We start from the raw sequence: 27,385 nt of genomic DNA, 5'->3' as shown, positions 1-27,385 counted from the left end.
TAGAAATTACTTAAAAGTGTTTTCCTTCTTGCTTTTGTTTCCCAAACTGAAATGTAAGCTAGTTGTAACCAACAAGTTTGCAGAAGGTTCACTTGGCCAGAGCCACAAAAACTACATTTTTGCATCAGTTAGGTTGATGTGAAAGAAGCCCAGTATGCTGAATAACACAGGTGTTTCTAAATATGGGATAAAGGTGGCAATGAAAGACTTTCCCCTAAAAGAACCAAGTATAGAAGAAATATAAATCTTGAACAAAAAGACCTTAGCATAAACTTTTGATTAAAGAACTTAAGTACAAAGAATGGAAAAAAAATATTGGATGCAATTAGCTTGTATTACATCTTGTAGTTCTATACACTTTACTATACAGTCAAAACATATTCAAGAATAGTCAAGCTTACCCAAAATAGAAGAGTGCGACACAGGCATAGGACAGGATTCCTTGCACTTTAATTGAGCTTGTTACAACTCTGATGAGCTAAACAGAAACAAACCAAAACACAGAAACACAGACAACACAACGACAGAGTTATTAGTTAATAGTTAAAAATATTTTTCTTTCTTATTTTAACATTTTAGAGCTTATCTATTTTAACATTTGTTAGCTGACCTGCATACAGCTGCTTCTGATTAAAAGGCAGTTTTACATGCTGAGTCCAGTAGTTTAGAAGGGGAGTCAGCAAACCTTAACCACACTGCAATACTTGGTGCTGCTCACCACTCACGCTGTGCCTTCTGCATTTATTTCCTTAGTATAATTTCCCAGCACTTGATGGCAGCTAGCACATAACTGTCAAAGTGTCTCTAGAAAGAGGATCAAGTGATGATGCCTTTTCCAGGTATATCCATTAGAGAAGAAAATTCTTTGCCCAATGGGTAATCAAAAAGAATAGCCTCATTGTTAGGAAAGTTATCTGGATAAGCAGTCTCGTGGTGCCACTTTCCCTCTGAGTAGCTCAAAATCCAAAGGAATGATGCATTTAGAATTTAAGACAAACTTTCCTGGCGGTTACTTACCATTTTTTAAAATACCAAGACCTGTTGAAACAAAGTTACTGATAATATATACTGATGTTTTATGATGACGGCCATGCCATTACAAAAACAGAAAAGCATGAACTTACTAAGACAGCCAGCGGGAGAGGAATAAAGCCCATCCTCCGTGCTACTGAGTCACTGTAGTCTGTATATGCCTGCACGGAAAGGAAAAGAGGACTTGCTAGGTTATCAGCGTCTAGAAGCACCGTTCAGTGTCAGCACGCACTCTGAGCAGAGGAGGCCAGCACCAGCCATGGGACTCAGCAGAAGGATGCAGGAGCCTAACTGAGCAGCACACGTTTCTAATAAGAAGTTCTGCCATTACCACAATTAGTGTCTAGAGAAAGACAAGTTCAAGTCTGTAGTTTTATCTGTAGTACATTTAAGTACTGATAAGTTAATGTCAGACAACACCTTTAATGAAATACTTACATTTTTCTGTCGGCTGCTAACAAGGTCAAAAGCAAGGCTGGCTCTATATTCACTGTAGACCTGATGGCAAAAAAGAAAAAAATATGATGTAGTCTAGAAAAAAATACACACAATGGAAAGCTTTAGATTTTGTAGGTAAAAAATCTTCTTAACTACTCCAGGACAGATGCTAATGGCCAACCAGACACCTATACCTTGAGCAAGACAGTCTAAACTCCCCTGAGCTGCTCCATCCATGGGCTTAAAAAGGATTTGCTTCAAAGAAGAGTAATATCCTATGACTCTCATTCCCAGAGTTTAGAATTTAGGCAGAAGTGGCTATTTTAAGCAGTGCTATATGAAAAACTAATTCTGGAATTTTGAGTGAACAGTAAAGTCTTACAACTCTACTTAACCACCACAACAACACCTTCTCAGAAAAGGATGCTGACAGTGAGTGAGACAAAAACTGAGGCTGGACCGCATTAGAGCCACTGCAGCAGCCACCAGGGAGCTCCACAACTGTGTTCCCATTATCAGCATCAGCTACCTGAATCAAACCTTTCATTTTAATTTCAGATACAGAGAAATGACCCTATGAAAAAAGAACCATCCTGCATTGAGGAAGCCAAGAGAGAAAATGGTAAATTCATTTTTGATTCATGTTTTACTGAAAGCACAGAAACATGCTTCAAGCATTCAGCAAACCAGAAACAGAATTTTGCAACTGATAATACATTCAACTTTAAACCTTTGAGCTAAACAATAAGTAAGTACCAGTTTATGGTTTTCAAAAATATAACTCCAGAAAAATCAAGAAAGCCGCTGAGCCCATTCTCTGTTCTGGAACTATTGATGAGTCTGTGACAGGCCACGCCCCTCCTTCTCTGCATCTGTAGTGATTGACAGCCTCAGACCTATTTCTAAAGGCACTATAGAGAACGGCTACAGCACAAAGCAAACCCCTCACACTTCTTTAAGTGAGTTCACAAGTAAAATGTACAGCTCATCTCTTAGAATTTAGACACCTGTTTATATTCGCAGAAGAAAGCAAACTTATGCTGGGCAGTGGTAGCGCATATCAGCACTTGGGAGTTAGAGGTAGGCAGATCTCCAAGTTCGAGGCCAGCCTGGTCTACAGAGTGAGTTCCAAGACAGCCAAGGCTATATAGAAAAACCCTGTCATGAATCCCTTCTCCTGCCACAAAAAGGAAAAACAAACAAACAAACAAACAAACAAAAAACAAATCCAACCTTTATTTTTATCTAATTAATTAATTCATTAATTGTTTTTTAAAATATAATTTTGTTTTTGTTCTTGTTTTTTCAGACAGTTTCTGTGTGTAGCCTCAGTTTCAAACTTGCCTCTGCTACCCTGACTGCTGGGACTGAAAGCATGCACTATCACGCCAGTGAAAAGCCAACTTTTAAACAGGAAACATTTTGCAAATTCATCACAGTTTTGATAGCTCTATTTTTAAAATAGGCACAGTATGACTTTAATAATTCATTTTTCATAAGTACAATAAACCAAAGGCTACACCTTTATGATATTAAGGAGTCAAAAAACATGAAACATGAATTGCCAGAAATACATACATCTGCAGTGATGTCATTGAATTTGGTGATAAAGGCGTGCTTCACAATATCCACAGCAATTTCTGATGCAATCACCATAAAGACATCGGGAAATAACACCCAGAGGTGATCTACAAGTGTGGAAGAAACAGACAATTAGACTTCTTCAGATAAACACAACCTGTATCTCAGGCTCCCAGGCCCCGGGACCTCCAGCAGGCACACTCCAGTATTTTCAATTCACAGCAGAGAACCAGCACTCATTGCCAGCCATGATTCGCCAAATTAAAGGATAATGCTTATTCAACAGTTTGCACTGTCCTAGTACCATGTCATCTGCAGGCCAGCATCCAGCAGAGGCCCTGCTGTGAGAAGCCCACACACAGAGAGGTGACTAGGGAAAGGGGTTCTCTAGAAACGCCACAGCTGCCTCGGCCTGCCGATGACTACCTAGTGGCTGTGCTGAAGCTTGGTCCTCCTTGGCCACTGAGATACTGGTATACAACAATGTACTTCCCATACAAAATAGTGTTTTTGTTATTAGTTACCCAGAGCACAAACAAAAGAAATGAAAGGGGTGTGCTGTTTTAGTTTTTTGAGACAGGGTTTCTCTGTGTAGCCCCAGTTATCCTAGAACTCACTTTGTAGACCAGGCTGGTCTACACAGATCCACCTGCCTCTGCCTGCCCAGTGCTGGGATTGAACACTGGTGCCACCACTGCCCAGTGCTGGGATTGAACGCTGGTGCCACCACTGCCCGGCCTTGGTTTGCCTCAAGTGTACAGGGTACCGTATGTGCTTCAAGAGGGAGTTACCTGGGTTCCAAGAAAACTGTTCCATATTTCTTAAGCACACTATCAGCAAAAGCACATAATTTGTGAATCGTTCTTTAATATCTAAAAAAGAGAGAATTGAATGATAAGTACTAAAATGCATTAAGTAGGGAAATACTTAAAATACTTCTATTAAGACTTTTTTTTAAGGGTGTTTTTTGTTTTTGAATTCATGGAGTTCCTTTTTAGATACCAAAATTCACAGTGTTCAGGTCCCTTACACAAAACACCACTGTGTATCTGTATATAACCTATCACCTTCTGGTAGATGTTATCACCTCTACATCGCTCATAATATTTGATACATCTTAAGAGCAACAAATATAGTTGCTACGATACACTATGTAGGGGAGCAGTGACATGTAGGAAGTCTGCACATGTTCAGTACAGATGTGGTGTTTGTTTAGAATGTTCCCTACAGCCATAACCATGCATAAGCATAGAGGGCTCACTGCTGATTATTTTGTGTGTGCATATGTGTGTCTGCACACGTTCATGTATGTGTACATGCATGCACACTCACACATGTAGCAAGCCATTACTTCAATTTCCAACATATTTCTAATAAGAAAACTTAAAAAATTATTACTGTTCAACTTGGGTTATTAAATGCCTCCAGTAGTCTTTTAGGAATACATGACAACTGTTTTCATTTTATAGGAGAAAAATAGACTAAGAATAAAATACAAGACTTTGGGTAAAATAAACCTTGTGTGCTTCCAGGAAGCACACATCTAAACTGATAAGGAATGACCATGTAATTTCTTACTTATGAGAATACTGTCTGTCATTGTAATAGTATTGCTTGGAGGTATGTAGAGAATTTCATTACTGTGTGTATGTGTGGGATTAGGTTTCACAGTGGTATTTGCTTTATGTTAATAACTACCTGATTAATTGGAATGAATTTAGTAAAAATAAAGAACTGAATTTGTGTTAAAGACGTTATATATATATATATATATATATATATGTATATATATATATATGTATATATATATATATATATATATATATGTATATATATATATATTTTTTTCCCCCCCAGCTGTTATTTTCTACGAGTCCAAGATACCATGTAGTCCAGAAATAAGTACATGTGACAGCAAGCATGCATCGTCTGTGTATCTGCACAAGTCTGGCAGCTGTGGCTAGAAACTGTCATTCACATAGCACAGCTTCCACACACCCAACAGTGGCACTACCTGTCAGCACCCTGCATCTCAACTTCACCCCACTGTCCTCTGTGGGAGCGTCTTTGCTTCTCCACGTCCTCTTGTCGCTCTACAGTGTGACTGGCCTTTCTTTCCATTGCACATTCCCTCTAGGAGAGCTACCTTCACTGTCTGTGCCTTCCCTACATTCTTAAACTCCTCCAGGCAGTGCTGGCACCTTCCCTCCAGAGCTGCCAAGTGGGGCTTGTAGTGGGGCTTGTAGCGGGGCTTGTAGTGGGGCAGAACTGTACTGTCTGTGGGCACAAACGCTGTGCTATCTGTGAAGCAAGAGTATCAATTGTTATTCAATGCCATGTGTAAGGTATCTATAGCAATCAGTTTCGAGGCACACAGCACAGCTACACCTCCTCTGAAATGCATCATAAAATTGGAAAAGTATGTCTGGTTTTTAAGTATACATTTTGACTAGCTCCACAACAGTGTGTACTTCTTCACATGATTTCAAAGAGGGTATAACTTAAGGTCTGGTCTAGCATAGTTCCTAGCAAAGTCAGACCAAAGGGAGGAGACAATTCTCTGTATTCAGCTAGAGATGGATTTTAATTGATGGAGTTGTTTTTCTTAAAGTATCTTTAGCTGTAATTTTGTTAGTTATTCACAAATCTGCCTCTGTATGTGTACTAAATTGTCCCTAAATTTTATGAATGAAGTTAACAATGTACTCATTGTAACAAAGAAATGTACTCATCCTGCTGTCCCACTGAGAGGGGCCGGATGAGACAAACTTGGTTCTTAAGGCAATTATCTGGAGGGAAAGGAGCACGTCATCTGAAGCTAAGCAGGCTTCTGAGAATAATGGAGGCAAAAAGCAAGCTGAGCCGGAGCCCTCCAGTGTAGCTGGGCATTCACACTCACCTCATGCCAGGAGGCCCGGGTGCCTCTATCTTCCCACATTTGGCACTATCAGCTGGTAAGAGCATTCTGCTAGATAATGCAGCGATGTCTTATTGGACTTTCCTTTGTATTTCCCTAGTGATATTTTCCAGAATGATGCTAAGCACTGTTCTGTGAACTTAGTGGCCAGTCATGTATTTTCATTTTCTTTCTTTCTTTTTTCTTTGTTTGTTTGTTTGTTTTTGAGACAGGGTTTCTCTGTGTAGCCTTGGCTGTCTTAGACTCACTTTGTAGACCAGGCTGACTATGAACTCCCAGCGGTCCGCCTGCCTCTGCCTCCCGAGTGCTGGGATTAAAGGCGTGCGCCACCACTCCCAGCTGTATTTTAATTTTCAAAATCCAAGTCCTTCTGCTACTCTAAGTCGTATTACTCTTTTATAATTAATTGGTAGGATGAATAATAGGTATTCGGGATGATAATAAATGATAAAATCTTTTTCCACATATATATACATACACATATATATGCTCATTTTTTATTAACATAAATGAGGTCTGCCTTTTCAGTTTTAAAAAATATTTTCCCTTCATTTTAATTTAAGTGTATGAGTATTTTTCCTGCATTTATGTATGCACTGGATCTCATGGGACTGGAATTATAGATACAGGTCCTCTGACAGGGCAGCCGGCTCTTAACCTCTGAGCCACCTCTCTGGCCTTGTCTTTTCCTTTCTTTTTTTCTTTCTTTCTTTTTTTTTTTTTTTTGACACAGGGTTTCTCTGTGTAGCCTTGGTTATCCTGGAACTCGATCTGTAGACCAGGCTGGCCTGGAACTCAAAGATCCACCTGCCTCTGCCTCCGAAGTGCTGGGACTAAAGGCATGTGCCACTACCATGTGGGGGTGCCTTTTTATTTTTACTCAGCATAGATTGTTTTAAACTTTGAAGTTTAATTTATATATTGTTCTTATGGTAATTTTTTGTGTAATCTCTAAAAATGTTTCCCTATACAAAACTTGTGAATATATTCTTCTATATTTTATTTAAATATTTTAAAGATGTAGCACTTATGCGTATGGAAACAAACCACGTTGAATTAGCGTTTTTGAAGTACTGGGGTCAAAGTTCTTTCATTTAACCTCATCCAGATGTGACTACTACTAGATGAAAATACCTCACTAAATATTGATCTATTTTAGAAAACACGATTTTTAAACCTTTGAAAAATTCATTTTAAAATAAAATTACTTTTTATTAAAATGATATTCAACATTTGTTTATGGAAACTTTCAATGAATGTTAGTTAGAGCTACCATCAGAATTTAACAACTTACCACTGTTAGACATTTGAAAGAGATTATTCTTCTCAAACTTCTTGAAAACACTTCCTTTAATCTCGACAAACTGAAATAGCAACAGAAATACCATGTTCATCACTTTAACAGTCATAAAAATCAACTCTCTTCACAAAAAGCTTCTTAGACTAACAGGTAAGCGGGACTGACTCCTCACACCCAGCATCACCGTGAGCACCGTCCTGAGCGCCCAATGGGTGCGCCATCGCATACTCACATTGTTAGACATCATGATAGTGAGCAGAGACTTATTGTGGGAGTTAAACGCTACATTGAGAGTCGTCGCCTGAACCATGATGAGAATGGCATGTAGAACTAACAATAAGTCAAGGAAAACCCTTGTTTCAGAATTATTAACACAATGTCATGAAATTTTGAAAGTAAAAACTAGGGGAAATGACCATATTTTCTAAATCAAATCTGACCGACAAACATTTTCTTCTGGTCAGTTTTCCTACGTTTATCTGATGTAAACTTGATAGGAAGCAGAAGCAGGGAAGACATCTGCACATCTACTGTGTAGAACTGTTTCTCTGGACTCGGCACAGGGCTTATGGATTAGCCAGGCAGTGCTGGCACAAGCCTTTAAGCCCAGCACTAGGGAGGCAGGGGCAGGCAGAGTCCCGGCCAGCCTGCTTTAGAGAGTGAGTTCCAGCCAGGACTACACAGAGAAACCTTGTCTCGAAAACCAACCAAGCAAACAAAATCCCCAAACCACCACCACCACCAAGCCAAGCAAACAAAAACAGAAGCAGGCCCTCAAAGAGGTGTTAAACAATGGAAGAAATTCTGGTAAACGATGAGAGACTAAGAGATGTGCATCCTGTTTTATGATAATTCAAAGTTTTAAAAGTAAACATAAAAATAAGTCTAGAGTTGGTTTTCATTGCTTACGCAAGCAACACAGAATATTAAAACCATCTTCATATGCATATACACCATTACATGCAGGGACAGGTAGACAAGTACACAGGGTACAGTGCACTGGTGGCTGGAATGCCCACGAAGTCTAAAAGGATACAGACATAGAGGACAGCCATGAAGAAGTGAGGAATTACTCCGATGTGTGCTCTTTTTCTTTCTTTAGGCTCTGTGGCTGTCCAGTAGAGAGCATCTAAGATGTCTTGTCCGAATGAGGAGAACAGACGATCGGCTACCTGCAGAGACAAACAGTGGGAACGCGTTTCTTAGCTGGTCTGTTCAGTAGTCTCCTAGCAGTCAGAAGCCGAGGAAAGGAGCGGAGGCCCTGCTTAGCTCTTCCTCGCACTTACTCCCTGGCTCATGCTGAGGACGTGATACATCCATGGAGTCAAGAGGGCCTTGGCAAGTTAGGCCTTTGTAAAAACAAAACAAACACACAAAACCCAAAACTTAGAAAAAATTGGGGAATTTGATGTAAAAACGTCAAAGCAATTTATCTTTAGTACACCAAGCACAGTAATTAACAGCTACTCAGAATCCTTAAAATTCTTGCAAAACACACACACACACACACACACATACAAAACCCCCCAAAAAGCCCCCAAAACAAAACAAAAAATAAACAAACAAATAGCCCAAGAAAACAGTACATAAGTACGTTCTCGTACGTCTGCGATTGGACAGACAGCATGTGTTTTCAGAACTGTGCAGGCCGTGGGAATCTTTCTTCTACCTTAGCAGCTCTCAGCCTTTCTAACATTGCCAGCCTTCAACACAGCTCCTCACACGATGGTGATCCCCAGCCAGAAAGTGATTTCGCTGCTACTTCATAACTGTACCTTTGCTACTGTTATGATTCCAATGAAAATATCTGATATGTGAGTCCTGTGAAAGGGTCGGCTGACCCCCAAAGGAGTCACAACTCACAGGTTAAGAACCATTGCCTTAAGTGGAGGAGGACACACCTGCCTTTGAGGAGCTGCTCCCTTCAAGTATGACCCAGCAGCCATGGCTCAGGTGCCACCGCAATAAAAGCTCAGTCCCCAAGCCCCTCTAAATTTGAATCTGCACTGTACCGAGATCCTGCAATGAACGAAGTGCCTTTACTAGAAGCCATAAGCAACGCTCTTCCCCCACGCTGCTCCCAGGGCCTGCGGGCTTGAGTGCTGGCCAGCCTGCAGGCAGCGGCTGCAGAGCGAGCGGCGGGAGCGAGCGCCTTACCTCCAGCATGTTGTAGATGATGTAGAGCTTGATTACAGACTGCCCTCTGATCAGGTGGTACATCATGGAGTAGTCCACATAGTGCATCATGAAATAGCAGATCACCAAAATGACACCCTTCAAAATGTCACACACCTGTGCTGGCTGCAGCAAACGTCTGTCCCTGAAACATACAAGGAATGGAGATAGGAGTTTTACTCTATGTGTTCTCAAAACAAAACATCTTTACTGGACATGCAATTGCATACCGAGGTCATGATGAAAATCAGGCTGGTGTTTTAAAATCTTTAACAAGGATGGTCACCAAAATGTCTGTGTAACTGGACTCTTCCTGCTGCATACAGAATGTAAAATGTTAGACTGTAATCGGATCAAAACTGCAGAGAGTGGGCGGGCACCCACTGTTGTTCCTGCTTTAAAGCAGCAGTTTTCTCGGGGAGGCAAAGCTCACAGTACCATGGCTGCTGGGTCAGGCTGCCTACCCAGAATGCACTCCGCTCTGCACTTTGTCCACTGTACTTACCAACGGTGGCTGCACAGAGGCTGGGACTGCAGGCATACCTAGCTCCAGATCTTTCATCGTGCTTCACAAAGACCCACACATCTGTATAGTAATGTAGTCTCCGCCATGAACACAGACCATAATTTTTCTAACCCATTATTGACAAATTTCTAGTTTGTTTCCAACTACAAGCTAGCACAATGTACATGTGTAAAAATGTATCGTATTATAAAATCCAAAAATTCTCGGTGCACAGTTACATTCACTTGGTATTTTGGCCTCTGTGGAGGTTGTGCCAATGCATACTTCTGCTAGCAGCATACTGAGAAGCCTGTGGTCCACACGCACCAAGACAACACAGGATGTGCTTCTGAATCTTGGCCAGTTGCTCTAGCGAGAAACAGATCCCAGTATAATTATTAATTTACCTCAGGAATAGAGCTGGTAGTAGGTAAGGATCAAACCCAGGGCCTTGCTAATGCTAGTCACGTGCTCTGCCACTAAACTACATCGCCATTTAAACTAATCTTAAAAAAGATAAAAAGTGAGACAAGTCACATTCGTGCCTAGGCAGGAAGGCCTTGAACTTGCAATCTTTCTGCCCTGACCTCACTAACGGCTAGATTATGGGCCTATGCTATCAGGTCTTGCTCTGAGTGACTCTTTTATATATTTAAGATTTATTGAATTCCGAATAAATCCTTACCTCATATCTTCTTTACTTTTTTTTTTTTTTTTTTTTTTTTGCTTTTTCGGGGGGTGGGTGGGTTAGTGTTTATAAGACAACTCTTTGATTGTAGAAGCTAGTTCTTTGTAACATGACTTAAAATTTTTAGAATTAAAAATAAATTTTGTTTTCTTTTTTGTTTGTTTGTTTTGTTTTTCGAGACAGGGTCTCTCTATGTAGTTTTGCTGTCCTGGAACTAGTTCTGTAGATTAGGCTGGCCTTGAACTCACAGAGATCCACGAGTTGATTCTTTCTGACACTAGAGCTTAAAAACTAAGCCAGAAGCGGTGGCATACACCTAATAATCCCAGTGCTCAAGGAGGCAGAGGCTACAGAGAAACCTGTCTTGAAAGAAAGGAAGAAAGGAAAAAAGAAAAAGAAAGAAAGGAAAAGAAAGAAAGAAACAAACTAAGCCTAAGTTAGGGAAGGAAGCAATAAGATGAAGGGGAAAAAATACAGGAAAGAAGAAATTTAGGTTCCGATTTTCATGACAAGAAGGAATTAGTTTGCGGCTACTGCAGGCTTTTTTCCTCTGCATCAATGTTCAGGCTTCTGTTCTGGCAGCTTTTTACCTATAGCATATTCAACTGTAAGGAGCAAGAGCATCCGTTAGGCACTCTGGGCTCCTCTCTTTCACCAAGCTGTTGTGTGGGCTGAACTCATTTGCTACTGGGCCCCGGCCTCTGAGCCACACACCTACCTCTTGCGAGTTTCTTGGCTATCTGTTCTGCTCAGCTCCTTCTCAGCCTGTTCATATGAGCAGGGTTTTTCAACAGAACATGTAAGCCTTTCAAACTGTTCCTATAACTAGGCTGCGGTACCAGCTCTGAAGGCAGCTGTGACAGGACAGCACTCTTGCTCTCCACAGGAAGGGTTATAGTGGATAGGAAGCCAGTCCAGTGAGCCTACATGGAGACAGGCCCGGCTTTGTCAGCTGGATCACAAGCCCTCCAACACATGTGGAATCCTGACTGATTTTTCTTTGCAGCTCAAGTTAGAGCTCTGAGCAGAAGAGCACCCAGCATACCACCTCCACCATCATTACTTCCATTCAGAACTTTCCTTTCCCTAGTACTGATCCCCTCCCTCCCACAGTGACTCTGGCCTATTTTCCTGAAAATCAGGTAAATTTCACCTGGGTTTCCCACACACCTAGCTCAGTGCACTCTTGTGCGCCAAGGACTAACTGATGACCAGGGGATCTTGTGCCCCACTCCACACAAGGCTGGGGCTCGGATTGGTGGTGGCTCTGTCAAGAGCAAACATAGTTCTATTTCAACTATTAAGAAGAGACATACTGAATGGTCCTGCATTCCTGGGATTTAGGTGGCTGTTGCCCAACTGATGGCCAGGCAACACGCTGAGAGGCATCAGTGCAGGTGTGGCTCTTTTAAAACCTATTTACACCCTATCTAAAAGGCTATTAAAAACCACTGACTTTCAAGACTTAAAAAAAAAAAAAAAAAAGAAAAAGAAAAAGAAAAAAGCCTCAAAACTGAGAGAAATCAGCAACTCATATTTCACTGTATAATTTATAATTTGGAAAAATTATTATGTTAAGAAACAAACAAGCCTGTCATTTTATTAATTTCTACAAGACAGTATGAAACCCAGGAGAATATCCTGCACTGAGCCCTCAGCTATCTATCTGCCATCACCTTACCATCCTAACCCTGCTACAGCCATCACAGGTTTTCAAACTGAAGGGCTACTCTTCAAATACAACATAAAACTTGTTTTACACCCCCTATAAACAAGAATCTTCTTTCCACATATGCCTGTTAATAAAGAGAGGAAAGCATCAAAAACAAACAACAAAACCCCTTGAGTGGCACCTTAAAATATACCTATATGCACCACAGTTTCTCCAAGATCTCATCTCACAAATGAGTTTACCTAATTAAGACAACGTGAACCAATCAGAGCATTAGCTCCTCTCTTCCAGGATATTTTTAGATGAGTTTGTAAGCATTACAAACTCCCCAAAGAGGCTTACCTACAATGCTGCCAATCAACCCAGAATAAGTACCTGGATAATCCTTCAGGCTCAAGTCCTAGTTATGAAGGCTATTAAAAAGCAGTTACGGGCAGTTCCTTTAGCAAATACCGGAACTCTCTAGATGTCGGGCAAAGCAGAAAAACCAAACCAACCAAACCAAAAAACCACATTCATCTAATTTAGTTTAGATTAATTGTTTAGTTACGTGCCATGCAAGACAAGATTAAATAAGATATTTAATAGAATTTACAATAAAATAAAATATTTAACACAATTTAAAAGATATTCAAGTTAAAACACCTATACAGAAAGTAGATTCTCTGTATCTCTAAATTTTACCGTTTAATCACTACAAATACTTCCACTATAATGTAGTTATTACAATTGACAATTTCACATTATACATTTTACTACTAAGCATCTCTGAGCTGTTTAAAGTGCTCTTCGATTCATGGAAGTAGAACGATGAAGCAAAGAGAGATGCTCACTAGGAGGCGCCCCGCCCCTCGATGGTCTCCTGCTGAAGGGAAACCTGTCCTAGCAAGATCAAGAAGGAAGAGGCACAACCAAGGTAAGCGAGCCCTCCCGCCAGTTAACTTCAAGCCTCCAACAGCGGCCAGGGGTTAGCATGACTCATCTCACTGTAAAATATGCACATTTGAGGAGTGGGGAGGACAAATACTACTGAAATTTTAAAAATGAGTGTTCCATGTGGTTCATATTTTTAAGAGAAGGCCCTTTATAATTTTAAAGTAAACTGCAATAAAGTACTAAGAGCAAGATGTTTTCCTGAACTGAGAAACTGAACAGTTTTCGAGTTTCACTGACACACAGTAAAAAAAAAAAAAAAAAAAAAAAAAATCACTTAACACTTAACACTCAATAGCTAACATCTTTTTTGTATCTTGAATTAATTATATTAGAATGAAGTAGCTGATTTATGAAACTCTGTGTTTGGAATAGCACAAAATCAAAAGTGCTTCTAGGAACAATCGAGCTGTGCTGAGCCCTGGGGTAAGGACTGGGGTGTTTGCTCCACACAGACCCATACAAGTCTTTAGAGGTTACTTCACGGGTGATTTTCCCGAGTGACAGCATAGTCAAACACCGGGATCAACGTGGATAATGCTTAAGACCAAGTGAGGATGCTACCGAAGGATGGGGACTACATTTTCCGCAGTGTGTCTCCATCCTCAAATGGTTATGTGGCCTACGCTGGTGCTTTTGCTTTTTGTACTGAGGTCAATTTGGCCAAGAGTATAAAAGGAAAAATCAGGGTTTACTCACCACAAGGAGTCCCTGTGCCACCACACTCCATCCTATAAAGGAAGTGAAAGTGCTCCTCCCTTCGGTCTGATTTACAAGAGAGAAAGAGAGAAAGAAGGTTGTAATGTTGCTACGCTACTTAGAGCGTCATGGTGGGGAACAGGGGACGACAAAACCTGATGCTATGCAGGCTTCTACATAATAGTACGCTGCTCTCCACTGGTGCGCCACAGCGTCAGCCCTGGTAAGAGGGAATAATGGACACATTTGCTTCTCCAACGAAGACATCAAGAGCTCTCCCTACATGTTCTTGTGGTGGCATTAGTTACTCAGGCCAGAATCAAAGGCTTAATTTTGTGTGAAAAGAGAGAAGCATACATAGACTGTCTATATAAAGTAAATTTGAGCACAACTATAGTGAAAGAGGTAAGGCACATGGAAGAAAGCCAACAGGTTAAGGAACTTAAGAATTTGAAATTTATAGCTCTTTTGGGAAATAAGAATTCTCCAATGAGGTCAACTTTCAAAAGAAAAGATACTCTCCTAAAGCAAGAAAAAAATAAGTCAATGAAGTCTTCAATAGGAGTTATGTCTAAAATCAAGTCAAGGGACTGGGACATTTGCTTGCTTGAATTTTATTTACTCTAACAGTAAAAAGCAAACTACCCTAGGAATTCCTAAATTGACTCAGTTTGCTTAGCATTGTATAATGTTCAGCAGGGCTTTCTATACTCATAGCCGTCAGTTCTGCTTCTAGATTTTACCATTTTCCTCAGTAATCTCAGTCAATGTTTAACTTAAGTGTGACGAAGTGCTAAAGCACAATAATTGAAATTTTAGAAAGAGTCAGGATTCACACTGATACCACTTACATTACCCATAGACTTGGTTTTTGAAATACATTTAAATACACTTGGAAAGACATTGGATATCTATCAAGCCCAGATAACTCACATAATGACTCACAGCCTAATTCTGTTTCTATGTCTTCCTTTACTTACTGAAAACATTACCCCGATTTTCTCTAAAATGAAGCTATCTTACCCTATCTAGGAAAAGAAAGAACCTGCTTTCTATGACTCTAGATGGATTCCTTCCCTCCTTTCTTCCTCTCTCCCTCCCTCCATCCCTCCTTCCTTCCTCACCCCCCCCCCCATCCCTCATTGGGCAGCAGGGGTTAAGGGTGCTAATTCATCAGAAACAGACTCAAGCACTCTATGGCTACCAAGAAGTGCTACCCACTTCTTACAGGAGTGTAGTCACTGAGAAGCGGTACCCACTTTCTACAGGAGCAGTGCAGCATCCTCTGCGAGCAGCGTACGTCACCACAGACTCAGGATAACATCCTGCCAGCATCTCCAAAGGACATGACTCTAGCTGCTTGAAAGCTGGTGAAATGGTCTGCTGACTGGGCAGTCAGATGAGGACTGAGGTACTGCCTAGGCTACAAACCGTCCTAGTTATCATCCTTTGTTAAAGGCAATGTCTGTTTGCTCAGTTGTTATTAGTGGCAACAAAATCCAAACCTCAAACCAAACCCAAAACCACATCAAGATAGCAGAAGATCCAGGGACAGGTTCGAAGCAGAGAATCTGGTTTGCTCTTACAAGCCTCAGAGACGCTGCACCCAGGAGGAGGAGGAAGCCCTCACTGGGGGAAAGCAAAGGCAACGCGTCCTGCTGCTACTGCTCATTCTCTGGTCCTGCTGCAGGCCGTTCATGTCTCCATGTCATAAGTAACAGAACAGTGTTCATCTTTTTAGAAAAAAATTTAACAAAGAGACTAGGAAGATTTTTTTTTTCGACAAAAGACTGAAACAGAGGTGATAAAAATGCTAACAGCTGAGGAAAGTGTAAGATCAACTTCTTTGCAGGTTTCTAGTCAGACTTAAGGAAGAGCACCTTTTGCTTGCTGAGAAAGATGGCTCTAGGCAAAACAATCAAATCATCCTTAAGAGAAGTAGAGAACACTGGAAGGGAAGTTGTAGGATAGCAGAATTTAGCTATTGCTATATAATTCCATAAAAATAAAATGCACTTGGGTATTTGAGAGACACCTGAAAGATTTTGGGCATGATATTAAAGTAGTTTTGTTCAGAGTCATTTTTCACAGTATATTTTCAGTTCCATGCTTAACAACAACAACAACAACAAATTGCAGAGACAGTGTTTTCCCTGGTCAGAGAAAGCAACTGTGGCTCACAGCACTCTAACACACGCTGCTTTACTCAGACATACAATACGGATGGTGCTAAGACATTAAAAGCAGCGCTTCATATTGTTTGTACTACTGCCTGCTCTTGTACGGAGGATTCAAGATGGCTGAAGTTCGGCCACACAACTTTAACTGCATTCTTGTGTTTCATGAACTGTAACTTTCAGTTAATCTACATTGCAAATGAACTCTTAGAAGTTGTTTGTAAAAGGCTGCCCCCTAGAGTCCTCTTAGCTATAAAACCATGAAAATAGACATCACTTTTCCAATGTGGCAAGTTAATTTAGATTGAAACATGCTTCAAGCTAAAATTTTAAAGCAAGTATCTTTTTGACTAAAATACTAAAACTATTATAAAAAGATTGGCTATAAGAAGCAACAATCATTTATGTGAAGCAAAGTGGAGTAGACGATTTAAGAACTCCTGTTTTCTGCAATACCTCTTAATTCTCAGAATGGAATGGCTATTTGCATGTCCTGCTTCCCCAAGTGACAGAGGAACACAGAAATGACTTGGAGCATAAAGCAGTATTAGATGTCTCCAGAACAAGATGTGTCTTCAGGTAAGATGACTTCCACCATCCTCAGGAGACGGACTCTTGAACTTGAGACGCCACTGTCAGGCAGTGCATGTTACCCATGTGCTAACCACACAGAGAGGAAGGAACGAATCCAGAAGGAAGAGCCTCTAGGTTATAAACCCTCTTAATGCTCTGTCTACACCAGGTGCCAACAGCCAATCAGAACACTGCATGGGTGGAATACGAACCCGTTTAACACTGCTGCTCAAAGAATAGCTAAGAAGCAATCTCGCTCACAAAGTACACGTGGAGATCCCCGTGAGACCTTCCTTTGTGCCAGGCTGTGGCATTGGATTAAGCTAATTTCCCTGTATCTGCCTTCTTTAGCAGGCACACATGAAGATGGTCAATCGGTAGCATTTTACTGATTCTAAAAAGGTAACTAAAATGTCATGCTCTCACAGAGTTCTCAATATAGAAATCAGCACACAAAGTGAGGCTGCTAGCAGTAAAGCCCCATGCACGACACAAAGGTCTTTGAAAACGCTGACAAATGCATACAAGTCATCTTAAAAATTCTCCTTAAAGTACAAGGAAATACCTGACAGATGCTAAAGCTGGTGCTTAAATGCCTAAAAATATCTCTCCATCTGGTTGTTATGATTAATAAAACATGTGGCATAATTAAGATGAGAAAGATTACAGACATAATAACTTTCATAATACTGAGGTAAGCTGAATTCTTACAATTGCTTTATTCTCTGCAATCTTGCTAATAGTAATTTTTATTCCTTTTAGAACTAAGTCATTATATTATGTTTTTCATTAATTTATTTGTTCATTTTACATCCTATTTATTATTTCTATTCATATTACAAGCATTTCTTCCTTATTAAAATGGATTAAGGCTCATTTGAAAGGACTATATAAATTATTATTAAGTATAGGCTCATTTTCTACTTCAGAAGAAACTTTGTGACTTTAGTCTTTTAAACAAAACATAATTTTGAAAATGGACTGGCAATTTCTTAATTCAACTTCATTGCTGAAACTAAAATTCCAAGTGTTATGTTCCATTGAACATTCACTGTAATTAAAGGGAGTTTCACAAATTATTGTTCATTTCAGCATTTTAAGATTTCAAACCGAATAAGAATGTTTTAAAAAAATTTCAAAAGTGATGTGTTAGAATTGTAACTCAGACAACTATGCTACTAAAGCTAAAGGGGGCGCTCACAGAGCAGAGGCATGCTGGCATGACTGTCAGGAAGGAAGAAAAGCCCTGAAATCAAACTTCTGGCTCACCTCAAGAACAAATGCACACTGAGCTTCACACAGGCTGAACTTTCCACTTTTCTGTTTGGTCGAGCAGAAGTGAAAGAAACTGGTATTTACTACTGAGTGTTGTAGGCAGGCCCTCTGCTGGCATCGTGGGGTGCTGTAGGCAGGCACTCCACTGATAAGCTTTTTATAGCTCCAGGCTACGGAGGACAGGTACTGAGCTCTCAGTATCCTCTTGGGAAACAAGCTTAGGGGGGCAGGTACGCAGCACAGAGCACTAGCTACCCACAACTCATCTTTCCTGTCAGAATGATGGCATCACAGAGTTCTCTACAGTCACTAACCAGAAGTCTGTGACTAAGGCTTCAGAGGCCACCAACACAAGTGAAGTAGAGGAGGAAGCCTGCCAGGGAGGAAACCTGCCGAAGGGTGATTCCGATGCCCTCCCCAGCCTAGAACCTGGACCTCTCACGCATGAAGCCCAGGAGGTCTCATATAGTGGGGTTAGGAACACGGCAAGTCTGTCTCTACTTCTCGTCCTGCCTCTTCTACTCGGCCACACAGCCCTCGCCATCAGTGTCAGTCTACTGGCTAAAGCAAAGTTTTGGTTCAAAACCTCTCTGGAAAAAAATGCATATAGAAAATGCATAATATTACATAAAATAATTTGTATAGATAAGCAGTGTATGCATTAAAAGCCAAAGTGTGAATGAAACTGTGAATCATCTTTATTCTAACAACTCTACAAGTTATAAAAGTAGTGAATCTGATTAGACACTAAAAATAGTCAAAGATCTAAACTTACCTTAAGCCGTAGCAAGGCAGCGTGAAGAACCGGAAGAGTGCCAGAAAGACTCGCAGAGGAAGCAGGGTGAACACATACAGAAAGGCATCGAGGCACAGGAAAATCCCAAAGAACATGAGCTGCATTGGCAAAGAAAGAAAAGAGAGCAACATTCTTTAAACACATGTAGATACAAATTTCAAGCATTCAGGATTTCTAAACTTTATGAGAAATGAATTCCTGATAACTTGGTTTAAAAAACAAGACATTGGTCTTTTGTTCCTCTTCCCAGGATTTCCCATTTACCACCCACAGACGTCAAGTGCTCAAAAGACGGGCTGCTCCCGCGTTCCAGTACTTTAAAACATCAGAGAGACTAAGGAAGATCTGTCCCACAAGCTTCTTACGTCTTTAACCCTATTCTCCCATTTCCTGTTCATCAGAAAGAAGACTGCAATATACGCAGTTGACTGATTAAATTTGACATAATCTTGTGTGCATGGACAGCTGCTATACTTGGAAGGCCTTATTTTGCAAAAGTAATTGCTATTTAAAAAAAAAAATCTCCCCTATTTCTTACTGATGGGTACTTTCCATTTTCACTCCATAAATTTAGCAGGAAACTGCCTAAGAGGAAGGTGAGATCTTTTCATAGCTTGAAGTAACTGGATCTACTTTACCAATCTCTGCTACTTCAATAGTGGTGCCTTCCTATATTTCTGATATACTAACAGGGTCTGATGAATTTGCTTTCACCATAATACTACACAGAACTTTAGGCAAGAAACTGTCCAGCCTGCACATATTACCTAAAACAGTTTCTCAAAGATCTCATGAGAAAGCTCCAACTTCCAGACATAGATCTTTAAAGCGGTGATATGAGTGAAAAGGTCATTAGGACTGGTCCTGAGCCAACATGCATGCTACTTGGGAGACATAAAGTTTTGTGAGCCATAGCCTTTAATGGCTGAGCTAGCTCTCCAGCCTAGTGACACTTGTATAAAAGGGGGGATTAGGACATAGATGCACAGAGATGACCAGGTGAGGATCTCTGCAGAAGGCAGCTGTCCACAAGCCAAGGAGCAAGGCTTCAGCAGAAACCAACTCTGATATCCCTGAAACTGTGAGTCCCGCCTAGCAGGTACAAAGAAATCAGGAAACAGGATGTAGTTCCCACCCTTAGGAAGCTTGTAACTATCAGAGAGAGAAGCAGTCATGTTGGTGCAGGGCCTAGAGTTGCCATGGTAGACCCAATTGTGCCAGACAGGGAAGGTCTGATGGCCAAACCACCCTAGACAGATTTAGAAAAACACCTGAGTAACTTCTGAGCATGTGCTGTGCATAGACGGTGGGTTAAGCGGAAGAGGTGGCCTGGCAGAGAGGACAGGGAGGAGGTCTCTAAGGACGTGAGGTGCTGGCAAGAGCACAGAGGTGGACATAAAGACAGGGAAAAGTAAAGCTCCTTCTGCAGCTCAGCAGACTCTGTGCTGGTGTCCTCCATGGTGCACAGAAGCAGCACAAGTCTAACAGCCCTCCTTTCACATTTCAAGGTCACATGAACCCAGTAGGTGGGCAATATTTTTGATACACTGTGCAGGCCATGTACCAGGACCACTGGAGCAGGCAACAGACCCCACAGCAAAGACAAAGGAGAGCATGTGGCTACAATTTAAAGCCATTTCAGCTGAATGAGGAGAAATACTCACAAACATGAGAATATAAAATACAAAGGAAAAGCAACAGAAAGGCCCATTAATTTGCTAATATGGAAACAGGACAGTCCATCTTCTGGCATCACACTTTCTCCTAAACATTCTTCTAAATTCCTTACGCAGTGAAGGAACTAGAGATGTGTGCAGTGTGGGCCTAGCCCTGTGCAGAATATAATCTGTCCGCCACCCATGTACACAGTGACTCAGGATGCTGCGGTCTCTTGCCAGTGTCTGCAGTGTTCCAGGCAGCTGTTATGTGCTCAGCACTTAATGCTCCTAGCAGCTCTGTGAGGAAATGATCACCAATGCTTGACACATTAGGAAGCCGTGGATGTGAAGGATGGAATGCTGGCCCAAGATGTGAATTAGCAAGGGAACTAGCAAGTCTGTCTAGTCAGACCAAAGACAGGTCCTGGCCTCCATCTTTCATGCAGTTCAAACAGAGCCTCTCTACTCTTTCTACTTGTTTCACCAGTCAGGGTGGGTTTTCTTTTGGCTAATGTATATTGCAGTTTGCTTACTGTGCTTAAAAAAAGCAAAAATTTAATGAATCACATATTTAGACTGGCTGCTAGCCTTAAAATATGTTACAAATTAAAAGCTTTGAGAACACATCAACAAGAATAATGTATACACTCAAATCTTAGTGTGATAGCTTGAGAAGGCAGGTAACTTCTATTTCCTTCTTTTTAAAAAAATATTTTATTTAATTTTTAAATTTATGTACATTGGTGTGAAGGTGTCAGATCTTGGAGTTACAGACAGTTGTGAGCTGCCATGTGGGTACCGGGAATTGAACCCAGGTCCTTTGGAAGAGCAGGCAGTGCTCTTAACCACTGAGCCATCACTCCAGCCCTATTTCCTTCTTATTTAGACTAAATAACTATAAATTATTTAGCCATTCATAAGTAACTACGAATGCAAATTCCTTCTGCAGCACACCAGGTATGACTACAAAGTAATGACACTACTGACATAAAGCTTTTTTTCTGCAACACAAAATCTCCTGTCCTCCTTGAACATTCACTTTACATTTCAAAACAAATGCAATGCTGGGACTACCACAAAAGCAGCCAAATTCTCAATGAGCCCTTAAGTCCCAGTCTGCTGGATTAGCGATGGTCACAGGATGTGCATCGAATCCTGGATCCTTGTCACTTTCTTCCCATGTTCCCTCTTCAGGCCTGCTGCTGCTGTCCCACTGCACCTTCCCTGTCTTAGAGAATGGGAGCTCTTATTTACCTATTTCTCACCTTTATACGGAAGGCCTTTACAACAATCATGTTAGCTGCTTGCACTTGCATATAAGATAAAAAGAAAAAACTAAAAATACGGTAGAGAAATAGCACCCAAAAGCTGAGTGTAAAGACAATGTATCAAAACCATACACAGGAGCTCTGGACTTTACCTCTCTGCAGTCAGTTGCACACAGTTTCCTCAGAGAAGTAAGACAAGAGGTGACCCAGGGCTTAGGTGAATACCTTCCTTGGACCAGGCCACTCTTTAGTTTATCCCTTAATCCTTTCCTAACCAAACACTGTAGGGCTTTGTCCAGGCAGTTATTTTGACAACTAAATGAAATTAAATTCTAAGTATTTTGGAAACCCCATGGAAGAATCAGGTTTGTGTAGTGTTTATATTGGGAATTCGTGGGGGGCAATGAGGCATATGAGACAGTCAGGAAAGCTTTTCACAGAGGAGATGACACTCAGACTAGATCTTGCCACCCGGAGCATAGAAGATCAGAATTCCACATAGAAAGAGTGTGTGTGTGTGTGTGTGTGTGTGTGTGTGTACACATGCATTGTGTAAGCTGAGGATGCAGTCATATAAGGGGAATAAAATACCTTCATTTAATAGGTAAGGAGCTCAGATTCTTATTCAGCAGTTTTACATAAACCCACATGTAGGAGTCTGACTTTGAAAGTAATTGCTGTGCATTCAAGGACATCTGTAGAATAAATAATTTTCATGTACCTGAACTCAAAAATTCATGTCCCTAAGAAGGCTATACTCTAGGAGCTGGTCAACAAAAGGACTGCTGAGTCAGGTTCTTCTGTGATGGGTGAGTTTATGTACACACCTGTAACCACAGAAAGCAAAGGCATCTCAATCAGTGCATCACAATCATCAGCATCTAATCCGCTGCACATGTAACAGCAGATGCAGTTCTTGAAAGGTAAATAAACTGAGGAATTTAATTTGTAAAAAGATTATGCACAATGAATGACCATAATATTTTCTGGCCTCTCTTATTTGATGGTATATCCTAAGTACCCCACTTTTGCTAACTTGGTTAAGACTCTTTGAATACACAAGGTGAGATTACTATTTGTTATTTTTAATGGGACAGACAGAGCAGAGAGGGTCCTATTGAGAGGCTGGCCAGATGCAGGACAGTGAAAGTGTCTTTAAAGCCTTGTTACAGGGTGAAAGTTACCGTAATACTTGAGGCCTTCACAGCTCTTACAGCCATAGAAGATGACAATACATCTTGTAGGCTTAGATCTAAGGAAGAGATCAGCCTCATTAGGCTAGCAGTAAGCAGTTAAAAGTCAAAACAGCCTGAGTAAGGGATCATAATGGTGTGAGGTAAGACATCCAAAGCCATCAAGACAGAAAAAACAGCCTCCAAGTTATAAGTTTACAAACAGTTACCTTTTAACTTGCTGGATAATCTCCCTCCCTGCCTACAAAGTTGCTGAGAATTCACTGTCTGTGTTCCATGTATCAAGCCTTATTTCTGGAGGCCGCTGCTGGTATTGTCATCATTGCCTTAGGCCCGGATGATACCCCCTGGAGAGAAGGGGAGGGAGGCCCACAAAAGTGCTGGGATCCAGTCAGCCTGCTCCAACCTGCCTTCCTCCCAGGGAGTGGGGATCTGGGCCAGGTTGAGTCCCAGACAAAGGAAGGCTACATCCCAAGACAGCTTTAGAAGGATGCTTCTATAATTGCATTCTCATGGTTAGAAACCAAGATGGTGACTAAGAGGTCACTGACACAAACAGGGGTCTGAGTAAGCAGTATGTCAGTTTCACAAGGAAATTGAGAACTGTTTCATTGAAATCCTGTGAACTGGATAGCCACTACTACATTTTCTTTTCATATGACTTGTGATAAAACAAAAACAGCTTTACATGATGTCAAATTAAGTCATTACTACAAAATGAACTTTCGACTCATTCTGTTTAAACATTATCCCTGCTTACCCTCAAAAAAGAGAAAAGATTTCCTACAAGATACTGAAATCTTCCCTTTCTTGGAATTTTTGTTACCAGCTGTTTTCTCTGTTCCTCAGAATAAGCTCATGAAATGGGCTGGGGCCATTAGAATGAGAGTGGTTTGCACAGGCTCACGCATTTGAACGCTTGGTCCCTAGCTGGTGCAACTGTGTTGGGAAGGACTAGGAGATGTGCCCTTGTTGGAGGTGTGTCACTTGGGATGAGGTTTCAAGTGTCAAAAGTCCACACCAGGCCCAGGCTGTCTGTCTTTCTGTCTCTGGGTTTCCAGTGCCATGCCTGCCTGCCTGGGGCCATGCTCCCCAGCATGATGGTCACAGACTAACCCTCTGAAGCTGTAAACAAGCCCCCTTTATGTATGCTTCCTTTCATAAGTTGTCTTGGTCATGGTCATAGTGTCCCTTAACAGCAGTAGAAAAACAACTAACTAGGACAGGTTCATATAGTATCAGGCCTCTTGAGACAACCTTATCAACTTTCACATCTTAGATGAAGCAAGTCAAGTCCTAAAGAAACGCAGTTGAGCAGGCAGCTGATGCTGGAGCACATGCACCCAGTGTTCAGGGCACCCTCTCCCTTTAGGTTAACAGATCATACCTACTAATAACAACTCCGCACACCTTGTACATGAATGTGGAGGTGTACAACAGGCTCATGTGGTGACCATTTGGTTCCCAGTTGACGCCACTATTTTGGGAGATGCTGGGAATATTAGGGGAGTCTAGGGAGGAGGTAGGTTATGCCTCTGACACCCACTCCCAGCTCTAGGTTCTGCCTCAGCAGTAGCTAGAAGCCAGAGTCAAGGCCTATGCACTTGAACTTCTGAAACAGAATAAGCAAGTAAGTTTTGTCCCCCCTTAGTTGCTTATGTCAGTGCCAAAAATCTGACCAACACACATAACTATCTTTATTTGTAACCCTCAACCTGATAAATTTAAGGCTTATAAAAATATATGAGATTTGCTAGAGACAGAAAAATCTCAGGTTAGCCTGGCCTATACAATAAGTTCTAGGCAATTTAGTGAGCTGTTTTCAATGACAAAAACAGGACTGGAGTGGTTCAGTTGCAACCCTGTGTTAAATTCTCAGTACAACAAATTAAATAAATAATAAATACGTAAGTAATTGATGATAAAATTCTTTTAAAAACAGTAGCTACATTTAAGACTAAACAGTGGAACTTAGTCTGCAAAAAACGTATTTAAAAATAATGTACAAAGTATGGTAAAAGTGAAATAAATGACTGTCCAAAGCATGTAATTATAAGGTAAAAATACACATTCCTTGTAGCTTAACTTTTGAAGACAGACAAGGTTCATAAATGAGTGATTTTTATAAAAGTTTTACAATAAAATTATTGTAATCTATGTCTATCGAACCTACATATTGTAAACCTGTATATGCGCAACACGAGGAATAATGACGAAGAGGTAACTAAGTCAGTTGAAGATACTGATTTAGGGAAAGGTGTGTGTCATAAGGAATGGTCGTGAGCTTCCTTTGCTCATTTCCTGTCTACACTGACTGTTGCTGTCCTAGTGTGTCAGAAGCAGAGCTCTGAGGCTCATAACCCTTTTCTTGGCTGCTACAACTCAACATTCATTTCCCTAGTCTCCTGTGCTACAGAGGTGGGTGACCATGTGTTCATTTAGCCAGGAAGACACAAGGGGAATTGTGAGAGCTCCAGGAAAGCTTTGATTCTCTATGAAGTGCAGTTAAAAGGTGGCACTGCTGACATCTCTTTTTTCTGATTATAATGCAGATTTAATAACTTGTACTTGTCAACCTTCTATTTAACATCACTAAGCAGGAGGACCAAAAGCTAAGTGACCAAGACTGGGTGAAGCAAGGTCTTGGAGCCATGGCAGGCCACTGAGACCTCCTTTGATTACATTTGCTCAAAAGAAAGGTGAAAGCTGTGTTTGAGTAAGCCTCCTTTTCTGTTAGACACAACTAGAGCACCCCTAAAGAACACACACTGGGTAGTCTCATCCCAAAGCCTACATTCTAAACGCTTTAGCCATAAGATGAAGCCTAGAGCAGCCCACCTTCAAGTTCTTGTGGCTCCTTGTTCTCAACCAAGTGCCCATCTCTGAATCCTTGCAGCACCTTCTCCCACGCCACCTGGTGCATGTGCACACGCCCTATGACACTTGTTCACAATCTACCTCTTTCTTTCCTACCTTTGTCACACGCACACGCGGTTCCCTTTGCCCTGCCCTAATCTTCTTCTGCAGCTCACCTTCTAAGCAAACGTTCCCTCTGGAAAGTCTTAGTAGCATTTTACTTATACTGCTTGATGGCACTTGCCAATCTGTATCCTCTATTATAATTCAATTATTTTCCACCACGCTAAAATGTGAGTTTATATTTATCTAGATACTTCCATGCTACAAATGCCTAGGGCATACTATAAGTACTTAAGACAGAACCAATCAATCAATAAGCATGTGATCTTTATCTTCTTACATTAGCATATAAACCAATAAGGGGGTTTCAGAAAATGCTATGATGAGAAGGTTTTCTGCAAAATTATTTATTACAATTTTAGATTTACAGAGACTACAAAGCTAACCCTTGGGTAAGATATAATTGCAGGGCTGGAGAGATGGCTCAGCGGTTAAGAGCACTGTCTGCTCTTCCAGAGATCCTGAGTTCAATTCCCAGCAACCACATGGTGGCTCATGACCATCTAATATGAGCGCTGGTGCCCTCTTCTGGTGCTTGGGCATACATGCAGGCAGAACACTATGTAATAAATAAAATAAATAAATCTTAAAAATTTTCCTTTAAAAGTGCTCTCCTTAGCTATACGGCACATAGTAAATCATTCCCTAGTACCTGCGCCCACCAAAGTACAGCTGGGAAGTGAGTTCAGTTTGGAAGTCAACTTAGAAACTGCTAGCCAGCGCAGAAGGCATGGGTCTCTGTTCTCAACGAGGCTCTAGTTGTATCCCATTGAAGCTAAACTCTAAAACCTGTGAGCTCTGAGCCAGCTGTAGGCCATGTTACCTCGTGTGCCCGTCTGGTCCTTCATGAACAAGATCAGGTTTACCCCAAGAGGACCTGGTTTAAAGGAGGGCGGGAACACACTTTCTCTAAGGCCTCTTTCTCCCTGTGGCCAGCAACAGGAGAAAGGCTGTCAGACACTCGGCTCTTGCAGGGTTGCTGCAGTCGTGTCTAATGAAAGGAAAGCAGGAGATAAAGAAGGGACCCAGGGGAGCCTTGGCGCCAGGTCCCTCCCAAGCACCGCCTGCTGTGGCCTGCAAGCTTAATAATGAAACCTGTGGATGAAGACATTCATCGTGTTCCGTGGCAGGACGGAAGTTAAGGCTGTTAAAAGATTTTAAAACAATTCTACAGAGTTTGACAGGGAACTGGTCTACAAGCAGGACACCCGGCACCAGAAGGCGAGGGGACAACTCAGAAGTCACAGGCAAAGGCTGTGGAGCTGGGATCTGAAGGGCATCCTGTGAGAGAGCTGCCTTACTACTCTCTCAGTTTAGCACACAGAGAATGCCAGTCTCCTTGGCTTTATGGGGACAAACTGACATTTCCAAAGTGGACCACAAACAGTAGCAGAGCGTGGAAGAGCCTCAGGGCTTGCGTGGAAAAAAGAAAAAAAGACAAAGAAATTCACCCCCACCCAGATGAAGCAAGTACTCTAAAATGCCAGGGCCCTGTCCCAGGAGGAAGTTTGTAAAGGAGTGTTAAC

General features: G+C 41.3%; 1 protein-coding gene across 2 annotated transcripts in view; it reads right to left on the bottom strand.

Annotated features, from left to right (window-relative positions):
- TAPT1 (transmembrane anterior posterior transformation 1) overlaps nt 1-27,385 on the bottom strand; it is a 44,357-nt gene that overhangs the window by 6,342 nt on the left and 10,630 nt on the right. The window contains exons 1-11 of one of the 2 annotated variants that reach the window (XM_084799197.1): nt 22,409-22,514; nt 18,741-18,859; nt 9,426-9,588; nt 8,305-8,440; nt 7,501-7,598; nt 7,263-7,332; nt 3,843-3,923; nt 3,049-3,158; nt 1,471-1,530; nt 1,125-1,193; nt 402-478 (exon numbers count right to left, since the gene is read on the bottom strand). In XM_084799197.1, coding sequence (XP_084655323.1) covers nt 402-478; nt 1,125-1,193; nt 1,471-1,530; nt 3,049-3,158; nt 3,843-3,923; nt 7,263-7,332; nt 7,501-7,598; nt 8,305-8,440; nt 9,426-9,588; nt 18,741-18,856 — 980 coding nt within the window. In that variant the 5' untranslated portion in view covers nt 18,857-18,859; nt 22,409-22,514. Of the gene's footprint in view, nt 1-401; nt 479-1,124; nt 1,194-1,470; nt 1,531-3,048; nt 3,159-3,842; nt 3,924-7,262; nt 7,333-7,500; nt 7,599-8,304; nt 8,441-9,425; nt 9,589-18,740; nt 18,860-22,408; nt 22,515-27,385 lie in introns of those variants that run through there. The other variant, XM_084799196.1, reaches the window with a different exon arrangement.

The sequence above is a fragment of the Acomys minous genome (genome assembly GCF_964271855.1).
Source record: "Acomys minous genome assembly, chromosome: 10".
NCBI classification, from domain to species: Eukaryota; Metazoa; Chordata; class Mammalia; order Rodentia; family Muridae; genus Acomys; species Acomys minous.
The sequence above is the reverse complement of the archived record's forward strand: the minus strand, read 5'-3'. Positions and strand labels throughout refer to the sequence as shown.